Genomic DNA, 12,211 nt, shown 5'->3' with positions numbered 1-12,211 from the left:
AAGTAGTCAAACAACGTTGTTTACTTTTATCTTTTGCTTTATCATTATATTTACAATAAATGTGACATCTTTGCCTTATCCCTCTTAATAAGATCCTGCTGGTTTTTATTCTATTGGTATAACAATAGGATCCACAAAAGCCAGCATGCTAGGCAGGGAGCTGACAAGACTAGCCAACAGCAGCTGCTTGAGGAGAGGGGTGCCTCTTTCATGGAGTTAGGCGTCTATGTCAGAGCTGCAGGGAGAGACCTATCTCTGCGTGTGATACACAGCTGGGAACCCATCTCCTAGAGTATGTTGGCTTAGATACCTGAGACATTTCTTGTGAGACTGGCTTATGTGCCTGCCTAGCTCCATACTAAATGGGATGGAGAGGAGGTGGACTCCCTTTTAACCACTAATCAGGGGGTTAGGGTACTCATGTGGGAGGACCTAGTTCAATTCTCCCTCTCCCCATCCAAAGAGGAAACCAGATTTGAAGAGGGGTCCTTCACTATTCAGGTGAGTGCCTGAACCACTAGACTGGCATATGGGAAATGACTGCCTAGGAAGGAGTACTGCGTAAAGGGATCTGGGGGTCATAGTGTACCACAAGCTAAATATGAGTCAAACGTGTAATGCAGTTCAAAAAAAGCGAACACCATTCTGGGATGTATTAGCAGGAGTGTTGTAAGCAAGACATGAAAAGTAATTCTTCCTCTCTACTCCCTGCTGATTAAGCCTCAACAGGAGTATTGTGTTCAGTTCTGGGCACCACATTTCAGGAAGGATGTGGAGAAACTGGAGAGTCCAGAGAAGAATGACAAAAATGATTAAAGGTCTAGAAAACATGACCTATGAGAGAAGATTGAAAAAAATGTGTTTGTTGAGTCTGGAAAAGAGAAGACTGAGAGGGGATATGATAACAGTTTTCAAGTATGTAAAATGTTGCTACAAGGAGGAGGGAGAAAAATTGTTTTTCTTAACCTCTGAGGATAGGACAAGAAGCAATGGGCTTAAATTGCAGCAAAGGAAGTTTAGGTTGGACATTAGGAAAAACTTCCTAACTGTCAGGGTGATTAAGCACTGGAATAAATTGCCTAGGGAGGTTGTGGAATCTCCATCATCGAAGATTTTTAAGAATAGGTTAGACAAATACCTTTCAGGGATGGTCTAGATAATACTTAGTCCTGCCATGAGTGCAGTCCTATGATTCTATTCTCGGGGGTGGGGGGAAGAGGGTGTATCTCAATCTCTCTTGTTGAAGCCATTCCCCTTTGTACTAAATAATTAAGTGTTAATTAGGCCAGAGAGAGTAAGAATAACTCTATAGTCCAGTGATTAGGGCACGCGTGTGAGGTGGAAAACTCCTGTTAAAATTCCTTTCCCTCAGGCAGAGGGGGGAAATGAACAAATGAACTGGGGTCTCCCACATCCTAAGTGAATGTCCTAAGTACTGGGCTAAGAAGGGAGGGTGTTAACTCCTCCTCCACCCAGCTCTTTGGTGTGGAGTGAGCCCTATTCAGAGCACAGCTACCGGATCAGGCTTTGCAGGTGAGAAGGGCAAGATGCCATCTATCTTTGCCTGGCTTGAGGCATGAGAGAGGCCAGGGTGCCAGCCTGCGGCAGAAGATTAGGCACGTAGTGAGCTTTTACTGAGGAAATTTAGGCAGTGAGCTTTGGCTCCAACTGAGTGAGGGTTCTGTGGGTTGCAAGCGTGCCTTAATCTTGAAATCAGTGGAAGTTAGGAGCCTAAATACCTTTGAGGACCTGGGCCCAGATTCCTACTGACCTGAGCTTGGATTTGAATCAGTGATCAGATGGACTCCAATCCCATAAACCAGCCAGTCCCTGCTCCCCCCCCCCCATGTATATCTTCTTTTAGTCCAAAGATAGAGACTTCACTTTTGATGGACTGAAACAAAAGTATTAAGGGTGTTTCTTCCAATGCAACTTGTCTTACATACTTTTTTTGTGTATTGGTGAACATTTTTCATTAACAAGAGATCCATGGAAATGGTGGAAAAACTATAACTGAAAATGACAACATAGTTAATGCAAAAGCTTCTCTATCTCTCAGAAGGAGAATAATTAAAGATATACTCAGATATCCCATGGTTAATCAATTTAGTAAACAGAGTAGCAATGAGGAAGGAGACATACAAATTAAAAAATGAATTTATGATGAAGAAACAATATATAATCTTCCCTGAATGCGCATTAGATACATTTGACAACTACTAAATCACACATAGACTTGAAATTAATTCATTAAGATATTTTACTGCTGACAGCATGCCTGTGGGAATATGGATTAATAATACAAATGGAGACTAATTAAAAATTACCCCCTGTAATCAGAACCAGGGTAGAATGAAGAGAAGTAGTGAAAAATAAGAAAAGACAAATCTAAGTTGTCATTATTAAAAATTTCCAATTGTCTCTCTGAGAAATCCTTAAAGGCTAATTGTAAGAAGGAATCTCTTAAGTTTCTGGATATGTCTGAATCAAACAGCCAGTTCAGAAGGTATTTAACTTCAGCATTTGCTTTTATCCATTTCTGCTTTTAATTTGCCCCATTTCCAGTTTGTAATTCATGTTAGTGTCAATATGAACAGGATCCTATTGAAAGCAAAATAGCTACCATATTAAAAATTGATCTAGACAGAGGTCTAAATATGTGAAGTCGATATACTAGTGTCTATACAGTGGCCTGTTTGATGAATTTTTAAAAAAAATCAAAACAAAATATTAAAGCTGAACATGTCCCATGAGAGAGAGCTAGAAACCAGAGAAATGGGGTGAGGAAGAGAGAGGGAGGATGTGGAGAAGTAGCAGACCCTTAGCATTTTTGCCTGCTCCCTCAACCAAATAGTAACTAATTACTGACCCCCATTTCCACATCACTTTACATAGGGTTGGCATAAAGACTTTTGGGAAGGTTAGCAAGATGCACCCAATAATTGACTAATTTCACTTAATTTGTGTATCTTTAGACTCTTCTCTACCCAGCGGTGGCTCCAGGCACCAGCACTCCAAGTGCATGCCTGGGGCGGCAAGCTGTTGGGGGCGCCCTGCTGGTCTCTGCGAGGGTGGCAGTCAGGCAGCCTTCGGCGGCATGCCTGCGGGAGGTCCGCTGGTCCCGCGGATTCGGCAGCAGGTATGCCGAAGCTGCGGGACCGGCGGACCTCCCACAGGTATGCCACCGAATCCGCGGGACCTGGGACCTCCCGCAGGCAAGCTGCCGAAGGCAGCCTGCCTGCCGTGCTTTGGGCGGCAAAAAAGCTAGAGCCCCTCTCTCTACCCCACACATTCTGCTGTGGAAATGGAATCCAATTGCTTGTTCCTTTTAATATTAGCAACTTGCTTACGTTGTAAAAAGGGCCAGAAACTTTCTTTTGAAAATGAAAGCAGAGATTGTCCTTTACATTTCCAGTTTCCCCCTTATCATGAGACCTGCAGCCATCAACGTTACAGGGCCAAGAGGCTATTCCTGGGAGGTGGGAAAAGAAGGTTGAATTTAAGGTAAAATTGACCTAGAGGAATCTATTCTTTGTTCTTTTATTTATTGTTTGGTTCAGGATTTTAAAATGAAAATCCAAACTGTTGAATTAAGTAGACATAACAGGAATTATCCTCCATTGATACAGAATATCTCAAACCACATTATGTGAACTCCCTAAAAAGGAACTGGCAATTCTTTCTGCAAATAATATAGGTTTATATCCCAGTTACCCATAGGTTCAGTAATTTAAAATAAAATATCACTAACTTTTTTATTTTATTATAATGATAGCTCCAGTTGCAAGTAATATTCCAGAAAAATATCAGAGGAGCACTTGTTGAAAAGAAATGCTATGTACAGAGTTTCTGCTGTGGACTGTACACACACCTGAGATGAGATTAGCTTGATCAGATTAGCTCAATTTCTTAACAAAATACAATTAAAAGTTGTTACAGTGCCTATAACGCTATTTGATTTTTTAAAACTGTTGGCTCAATCCCAAACATAACTGGTACAGCAGAAATCATTAAACCTCATTTACCAACTATATAGACCACACACAGTCTGAGATTACCACAGTTTTCTCTACACTGAAGGAATTTATGGTAACTGTGTAGTAAGTGTTGGCAAAAGATAACTCTTTAATGGCAACTACTACAATTATATTAGAGAGGGAGGATGGTATAGTGATTAGGGATACAGCCTATGACTGGGGAGTCCTAGATTCTGCCATAGATTTCCTGTGTGACTTTGTGTAAGTGTCTGTGTCTCTGTTCCCTTTTGGTAAAGGGAACACTACCTACTTCACAGGGGTGTTGTGAAGATGGACAAATTAAAGACTATGGGTAGGTCTATACTTACCTCCAGGTCCGGCGGTAAGCAATCGATCTTCTGGGATCGATCCCGGAAGTGCTCGCCATCGACGCCGGTACTCCTGCTCGGCGAGAGGAGTACGTGGAGTCGATGGGGGAGCCTGCTTGCTGCGTCTGGACCCGCGGTAAGTTCGAACTAAGGTACTTGGACTTCAGCTACATTATTCACGTAGCTGAAGTTGCGTATCTTAGTTCGAAGTGGGGGGTTAGTGTGGACCAGGCCTATGAGGTATTCAGGTACTATGGTGGTAGGAGGCATAAAAGTCATAAAGATATCTAGGTAATAGAATTCACTTATGTATATACTGATGTTCTAGTGATTTCAATTAAATGTAAGTAGAACAACAGATGCTGGAAAGTGAGATGAACTATGGCTTAGTTGTAGTTTATTCATTTTGATTTATAACACAAAAACCCTTCTTTACCTTTGTTTAAAGATGATATAATCCAGACAAAATCATCAGCCCCCCCATCCCTACAAACCAGAAAATAACCAACTAAACATGAAAATAAAGTTCAAACAATTCTACCCATATATACCAGCCCTCCTTCTGCCTCTCCATCCCTTCATTGTCTCAGAAAACAGGTGGGCTTTGCAGCCTATATAAAAATCAACAGACTTGGGCAATTTTGGATCAGGGAGGGAATAAATTCAAAAGTTAAGGTCTGCTTATGGAGAACACCCTCCCAGCAGCCCCTGTATACCTGAGAAGCTCCAGTATAAGTATCAAGACACTTCTCAAGGAGAATCTCTTTTCTCAGGGTTGTGGTGAGCTGGTAGACTGAGGGGGACTGGGTGATCCAGAGTTCAGGGAAATTGGATTTAACTCAAGCTATTGGGCTAATTTCTATTATGACTGAGGGGAATCTGGTCAGTTTAATCATAGGATTTTTCATTAGTTGTGTATTTTTGTATATAATAAGAAAATCTGACTCTTGCATTGCTTTTTGCATCTGTAGATTTCAATGCACTTCACAAAGAAAGTCAGTATCATTATCCCCATTTTACAGATGGGGAAACTGAGGCACAAACTGACAACACGACTTGCCCAAAGGCACCCAGCAAGTCAGTTGTAGGGCTGGGCATAGAATCCAGGTCTACTGAGGCCTAGGTCACCTTTCTATCCGCTAGGCAATATTACCTCCTCTGACATGTATAAGAGATGCTAATGTTCCTGGTAGGTGCTTTTAATGAATTTAAATAGAATATTAAAAAAAAATAGAATCTGACCAGAAGACAAAAGCTACCCAAACTCCTGTCCTCTCATATTTGAAAAGCATGTGTGTGTGTATATTTCAGTATAAAAATTGGTGGTGGTCATGTATTATCACAAAAATTGTGCCACATCACTTCTGGATGTGAGCAGATCTGATCTCATACAAGTTCTGAAGCACCTTACAAACATTATTTACATATCACCATATCTCTGTCAGATAACTTATTTCCACTGTACCAATGGGTACTCAGTGGCACAGAGAGTTTAAGTAAAATGCCCAAAGTCACACATTGTAATCAGGAGAACAAACTATATTTGAGAAGCTGGGGTGAGGGGAAGATAGAGGTATTTCTAAAGAATGTATGTAAGATCAGTAGAGGAACATAGTGAGTGAACTGTGGGGGAAGAAACTTTCCATCTCGTTTCCTTCTTAGTTCTTTATGTCTAAACAGACATTTAACTTCCACTGTCATATAAATGATAACTAACAGTCTAAAACCTGCAGAGCTATTGATAGTCATATAAATAAAGTAGTTGTCTGTCAATCAGGTGGCGATACAGCTTCATGCCAGAGATTGGGTTCCAGGAAACGACTTGAAGAAAAGGCCAACAGCAATAAGTACAGAAGGGTTATAAGTGTGGACATATGCAAAACGATATCATACCCTGCCATACATGTCCCTGTAAGCCTCTGCAATCATAAGTCTTTGTGCATTGCAACGCTGTGTTAGAATATCAATCACCATGTCCTTTTCACAACCTGGAAAGGAAACAAGACAAAATGCCTAAATTAAACTTTTACTTATATTTATCATTGTTTGGTGAATGTAAGTAAGATACCATGTTTTGTTCAAATGCATTAACCACATTTCTTGCAGAAAAAAAATCAACAGATTAATATCAGATTGGTATTTACAAATATCAATAATCTTTATCATGCTTATGTACCTTTCATTTGCTGGCGTACTACTGACAAATAGTCAAGAAATCTGTATTATTATCAGATGCATTACCATACTCTCAAGGGGAATGGACTTGAAAACATCAGTAAAATTGGATCAAGGCTTTCATCAAATGAGAACTAGGCATTTGGGTACAATTTATAGCTAGGACTGGAAAGTTGAGTTTGCATGTGACAATGCTGATTAAATTGTCATTTTCGAATTATTGATCTCCAGTAATGGAATGGCTATTTACAGAGGGACTATTGGTTGTAAAATTGCTGAATAAGGTGCTCAGTTGGATAATGTAAAATAAGATGTTGAAGGATTATTTATTAATACTGATTTCTGAATGATGCATTAGGACAAGGGTTACTTTGTGGAAGAAGGTTATCTATGATCATTAGCTTGTAACTGGTGATTAGAGCTACCTGAGTGTTTAAGTGAAAGTTGCAGGTAACCCACAGAAGTTTTTGAATGGAAACTTTAGTGATGGATAGTATGGTATTGGAAGATAGTCTTTAAGGTTCTTTAGCATTATTCTGAAATAATTCTTGATTTTTTGGGACTGTGCAGATTTTATTGTATGAATTTTAACTCAGGTTCTGTTTAGACAAATTTGATATTAGCTGCAAGAACTATGGCTTGTATTATGTTGCCAAGTGCTGATCATGGTAATAAAACATTCTACCGTATAACCACAAATTCTGAATAGAATGTCATCAGTCTATAATACAGTAGATTTACAGTGGATAATACAGTAGATTAAGTCTTGTTTAATTGGCAGAGCACCATTTCCTCACCACATGGCAGGCTGTTGGCTCTCATGAATGAGATGGATGCCATTTTATTTCTCATCTGGAGTCCGAGTCTGTGCACACTGAAGTCAATAGCAAAGTTCCCATTCCGTTCAATGATGTAGCCTCCGACTCAAGAAGCGTGCAGTTTCAAATCCAGTATGTTGTTTTCACTTTTCAGAGAACAGTTACTTCAGGAGGTTTGTTTATAATGAAAAGTGGTTTGTCCATCCTTGAAGTTAGTGCTCAACACAGCAATTGTTTATCTCCATAAGTAACATTACTCATGTGAGTACTCCCATTGTTGCTCATTGAGACTACTCATGTGAGTAATTTTATTACATGCATAATTCTTAGCTAGACTAGGGCAACAAACTGCCAACTCTTTGGGGCAAAGTCTGTGGGGAGTAAATGGACATAGCTTCAGTGAAGTCAAACTGCTTTAATTTTGTCAGATAAGTAGTCATGCATGAAAACAGAAGCTTATGCCCATGTTTTTACATTATTAAGTTTAAAGTACACCTCTACCCCGATATAACGTGACCCGATATAACACGGGGGGGTGGGGTGGGGCAGCGCGCTCCGATGGATCAAAGCAAGTTCAATATGACACGGTTTCACCTATAACGCGGTAAGATTTTTTGGCTCCCAAGGACAGCATGATATCGGGGTAGAGGTGTATATTAAAATGTGTTATTGCAATTTGTATTTAATAGGTGATGGACAGAATCTTGTCTCTTTTAATCCCAGTGAAAATATGACTCATTAAAAGTTCTTGCTTAAAGAATAGTAAAATACGAGAAACCTTAACATGTAACCAGCTTAATCAATCAAAAAGAAGAGGCAGATTGTACTTAATACTTTTTGGTATTTCCTGGGACAAAGTATACATAGCTGAATGGAGGCACATACCCCTCCACTCAAGAAAATGGCTGGACAGAATGCCAGATTTGGTGCTTTAAGTAGGACTGTCATTTAATCACAGTTAACTCAAGAGATTAACTCAAAACAAATTAACTCTATGAAAAATATAATCACAATTAATCACAGATTTAATCACAATATTAAACAATGATAGAATACCAATTTAAATGTATTATAAATATTTTTGGAGATTTCTCTACACTTTCAAATATATTGATTTCAATTACAATAGAATACAAAGTGCACAGTGCTCACTTTATATTATTATTTTCATTAAAAATATTTGCATTGTAAAAAAAGATAAAGAAATGGCATTTTTCAGTTCACCTCATACAAGTACTGTAATGCAATCTCTATTGTGAAAGTGCAACATACAAATGTAGATTTCGTTTTTTTTACATAATGGCACTCAAAAACAAATCAATGTAAAACTTTAGAACCTACAGGTCAACTCAGTCCTACTTCTTGTTCAGCCAATCACTAAGACAAGCAAGTTTGTTTACATTTACGGGAGATAATGCTGCCCACTTCTTATTTACAATGTCACCTGAAAGTGAGAACAGGTGTTCGCATGGCACTGTTGTAGCGGGCATTGCAAGGTATTTACATGCTAGATATTCTAAACATTAGTATGCCACCCTGATGCTTCAGCCACCATTTCAGAGGACATACTTCTATGCTGATGATGGTTTCTGCTCAATAATGATCCTAAGCACTTTCACAATAAAGAAATTGCATTACAGTAATTTTATGAGATGAATTGAAAAATACAATTTCTCTTTTACAGTACAAATATTTGTAATAAAAAATATAAAGTAAGCACTGTAAACTTTGTATTCTGTGTTGTAGTTGAAATCAATATATTTGAAAACATAGAAAACATCCAATATATTTAAATAAATGATATATTATTCAACAGTGCAATTAATCATGATTTTTCAAATCTCCCAATTAATCGTGATTAGTTTTTTAATTGTTAGACAGCCCTAGTTTTAATACTAGTAAAAAGCCTAGCAGGGTGAATTTGAAAGCTTTCCATGCAGACAGCTATCCTGATGAGGAAAATGTCTCATTCAAAGATTCAATATACTGACCCCCAGCAATATCAACAATACCCAAAGAGGAAAACAAAAACCTGAAGAGAAAAAAATGCTTTGGTGAACTGCATCTTTGTCTGGTTTTTGCTTTCAGTCCATAGATTAGCTATTCCTCAAGAGGAATCAATAAGGTAATCTTGTCTTGTTTTTTTTCAGACATGATTGATATTTTAAAAGCCAATATCCTTTGAGAATAGCTAATTTTAGATGTCATAATTAAGAGACTTTTCTTTTGTCTCAAGAGAGCTGGTAAAATAAAAGATAACCTTTAGGAAAAGGAAGCTTAGTACTAAAACCCCAAAAGCTTTGACTACGTTGTCGTAGGCTTGTGTCTACCCTGAACATACTCTAATTCCTTCCAATGCAATTGCAGAGTTTTTTTTAATGTCAGTGATTTATGATTTTTAGTTAAAAATCAATTATCTCTTTCCATGCTTAATGCCTGTTTCTATGATTGTTCTTTTTCTAAAGGTGTTTCCAAGGATGGGCTGGAAGAAGAGAGGGCTTGGAATTGTCAGTCAGGATACACACCTATCCCCTGTAGGGCTCCCCCCAGCATCTGGGCATCCATAACTGGGTTGAAATTTGGAGCTGGGAAGATTGTTCCTTGTATCTGCTAAGGGGGAAAAGAGAGAGTGTTATTTGTAACTGATCATTAATTATATACAAGATGTCATCAGCAGAATTATGAATAGATTTTGGAACCCTTGTTCATATGAATAGTCCTTCCTTTAATGAGTAAAGCACTGAAGCCCTCTGGAACCTATGGCCTGGTCTACACTACGACTTTAATTCGGATTTATCAGCTTTAATTTGAATTTACCCTGCAACCGTCCACACAATGACGCTATTTATTTCGATGTAAAGGGCCCTTTAAATCGATTTCTGTACTCCACCCCGACGAGCGGAGTAGCGCCAAAATCGATTTTAACATTTCGAATTAGGGATAGTGTGGCTGCAATTCGATGGTATTGGCCTCCGGGAGCTATCCCACAGTACATCATTGTGACCTCTCTGGACAGCAATCTAAACTCGGATGCACTGGCCAGGTAGACAGGAAAAGCCCCGCGAACATTTGAATTTCATTTCCTGTTTGCCCAGCGTGGAGAGCACAGGTGACCACAGATAGCTCATCAGCACAGGTAACCATGCAGGCTGATAATCGAAAAAGAGCACCAGCATGGACCGTGAGGGAGGTACTGGATCTGATCGCTGTATGGGGAGAGGATTCAGTGCTTGCAGAACTTCGTTCTAAAAGACGAAATGCAAAAACTTTTGAAAAAATCTCCAAGGGCATGATGGAGAGAGGCCACAATAGGGACTCTGAGCAGTGCCGCGTGAAAGTCAAGGAGCTCAGACAAGCCTATCAAAAAACAAAGGAGGCAAACGGTCGCTCCGGGTCAGAGCCGCGGACATGCCGCTTCTACGCCGAGCTGCATGCAATTCTAGGGGGGGCTGCCACCACTACCCCACCTGTGATCGTGGATTCTGGGTCGGGGATAGTCTCATCAGCGACGCCTGAGGATTCTGCCAATGGGGGAGAGGAGGAGGAGGAGGATGAGGATGAGATTGCAGAGAGCACACAGCACTCCGTTCTCCCCAACAGCCAGGATCTTTTTCTCACCCTGACTGAAGTACCCTCCCAAGCCTCCCAAGCCAGTACCCAAGACTCTGACCCCATGGAAGGGACCTCAGGTGAGTTTACTTTTTAAAATATAAAACTTGTTTTAAAAGCAAATGGTTTTTAATGATTACTTTGCCCTGAGGACTTGGGATGCATTCGCGGTCAGTTCAGCTACTGGAAAAGTCTGTTAATGTGTCTGGGGATGGAGCGGAAATACTCCAGGGACATCTCCATGAAGCTCTCCTGGAGGTACTCCGAAAGCCTTGCCACAAGGTTTCTGGGCAGTGCATCCTTATTCCCTCCTCCATGGTAGGACACTTGACCACGCCATGCTTGCAGCAAGTAATCTGGTATCATTGCCTGACAAAGCCTGGCAGCGTATGGTCCCGGTGTTTGCTGGCATTCAAGCAACATCCGTTCTTTATCTTGTTGTGTAATCCTCAGGAGAGTGATATCACTCCTGGTAACCTGGTTGAAATACGGGAACTTAATTAAGGGGACAGAGGTGGCCGTTCCTACTGGGCTGTTTGCCTGTGGCGGAAAATAAATCCTTCCCTGCAGTTAGCCAAGCGCAGATGGGAAATTGGCCCTGAGTTTTTCGCGTTTGGCTAGCAGGGATCTTCCCTGTTACCAGCCACGCGGTGGGGGGAGCGGTACCGTGATCATCCCAGAGAATTCATGGCGGGAGGGGGGCGGCAGCAGGGGGGGGTGTTTAGTTTGGTGCCTGCAGGGATCTTCCCTGATACCAGCCATGCGGTGTGGGGGAGGGGTACAGCGATCATCCCAGAGAATTCATGGCGGGAGGGGAGGGGTGGTTAGTTTGTTTTCTGCTGCTGCTGCTGAATGTTAACAGAAAAACCGCAGCACTCTACAGGCTATGCTTGGTATGTGGGAAAGGAGGGCGCAGAAGCTGTAAAACAATGGCTTACCATGGCCGCATGCAAGCCGAATTCTGTTGCCCAGACCTGTGATCTCTAGCAGCAAAGCCACAGGCACTCAGCATTAAGAGGCAAAATGCGACCTTGCACAGAAATCACATGTGCTATGTAATGTGAATAGTGTTGGTCACCGTGAAAGAGTATAAGCATTGTTCTGCAAAATGTAGCTTTTTAAACAATTCTCTCTTTTTTCCCCTCCCTACAGCAGCTGAAATTCCTCAAGCCTCCCTCCTCCATCCCGAAGGTTATCACAGATAAAGCGTCGTAAGAAGAGAACGCGAGACGAGATGTTTTCTGAAATTATGGAATCCAGCCGC

The 12,211-nt window shown here is 40.7% G+C and overlaps 1 protein-coding gene across 1 annotated transcript in view; it reads right to left on the bottom strand.

Moving 5' to 3' along the window:
- The window catches only part of ANXA10 (annexin A10), a 49,902-nt gene that overhangs the window by 20,529 nt on the left and 17,162 nt on the right, over nucleotides 1-12,211 (bottom strand). Inside the window, exons 2-3 of the mRNA XM_034772047.1 lie at nucleotides 9,864-9,948; nucleotides 6,239-6,333 (exon numbers count right to left, since the gene is read on the bottom strand). Coding sequence (XP_034627938.1) covers nucleotides 6,239-6,333; nucleotides 9,864-9,948 — 180 coding nt within the window. The remainder of the gene's footprint in view (nucleotides 1-6,238; nucleotides 6,334-9,863; nucleotides 9,949-12,211) is intronic.

The sequence above is a fragment of the Trachemys scripta genome, chromosome 5 (genome assembly GCF_013100865.1).
Source record: "Trachemys scripta elegans isolate TJP31775 chromosome 5, CAS_Tse_1.0, whole genome shotgun sequence".
In the NCBI taxonomy this organism is placed as follows: Eukaryota; Metazoa; Chordata; order Testudines; family Emydidae; genus Trachemys; species Trachemys scripta.
This window is presented reverse-complemented; position numbering and strand designations above follow the sequence as displayed.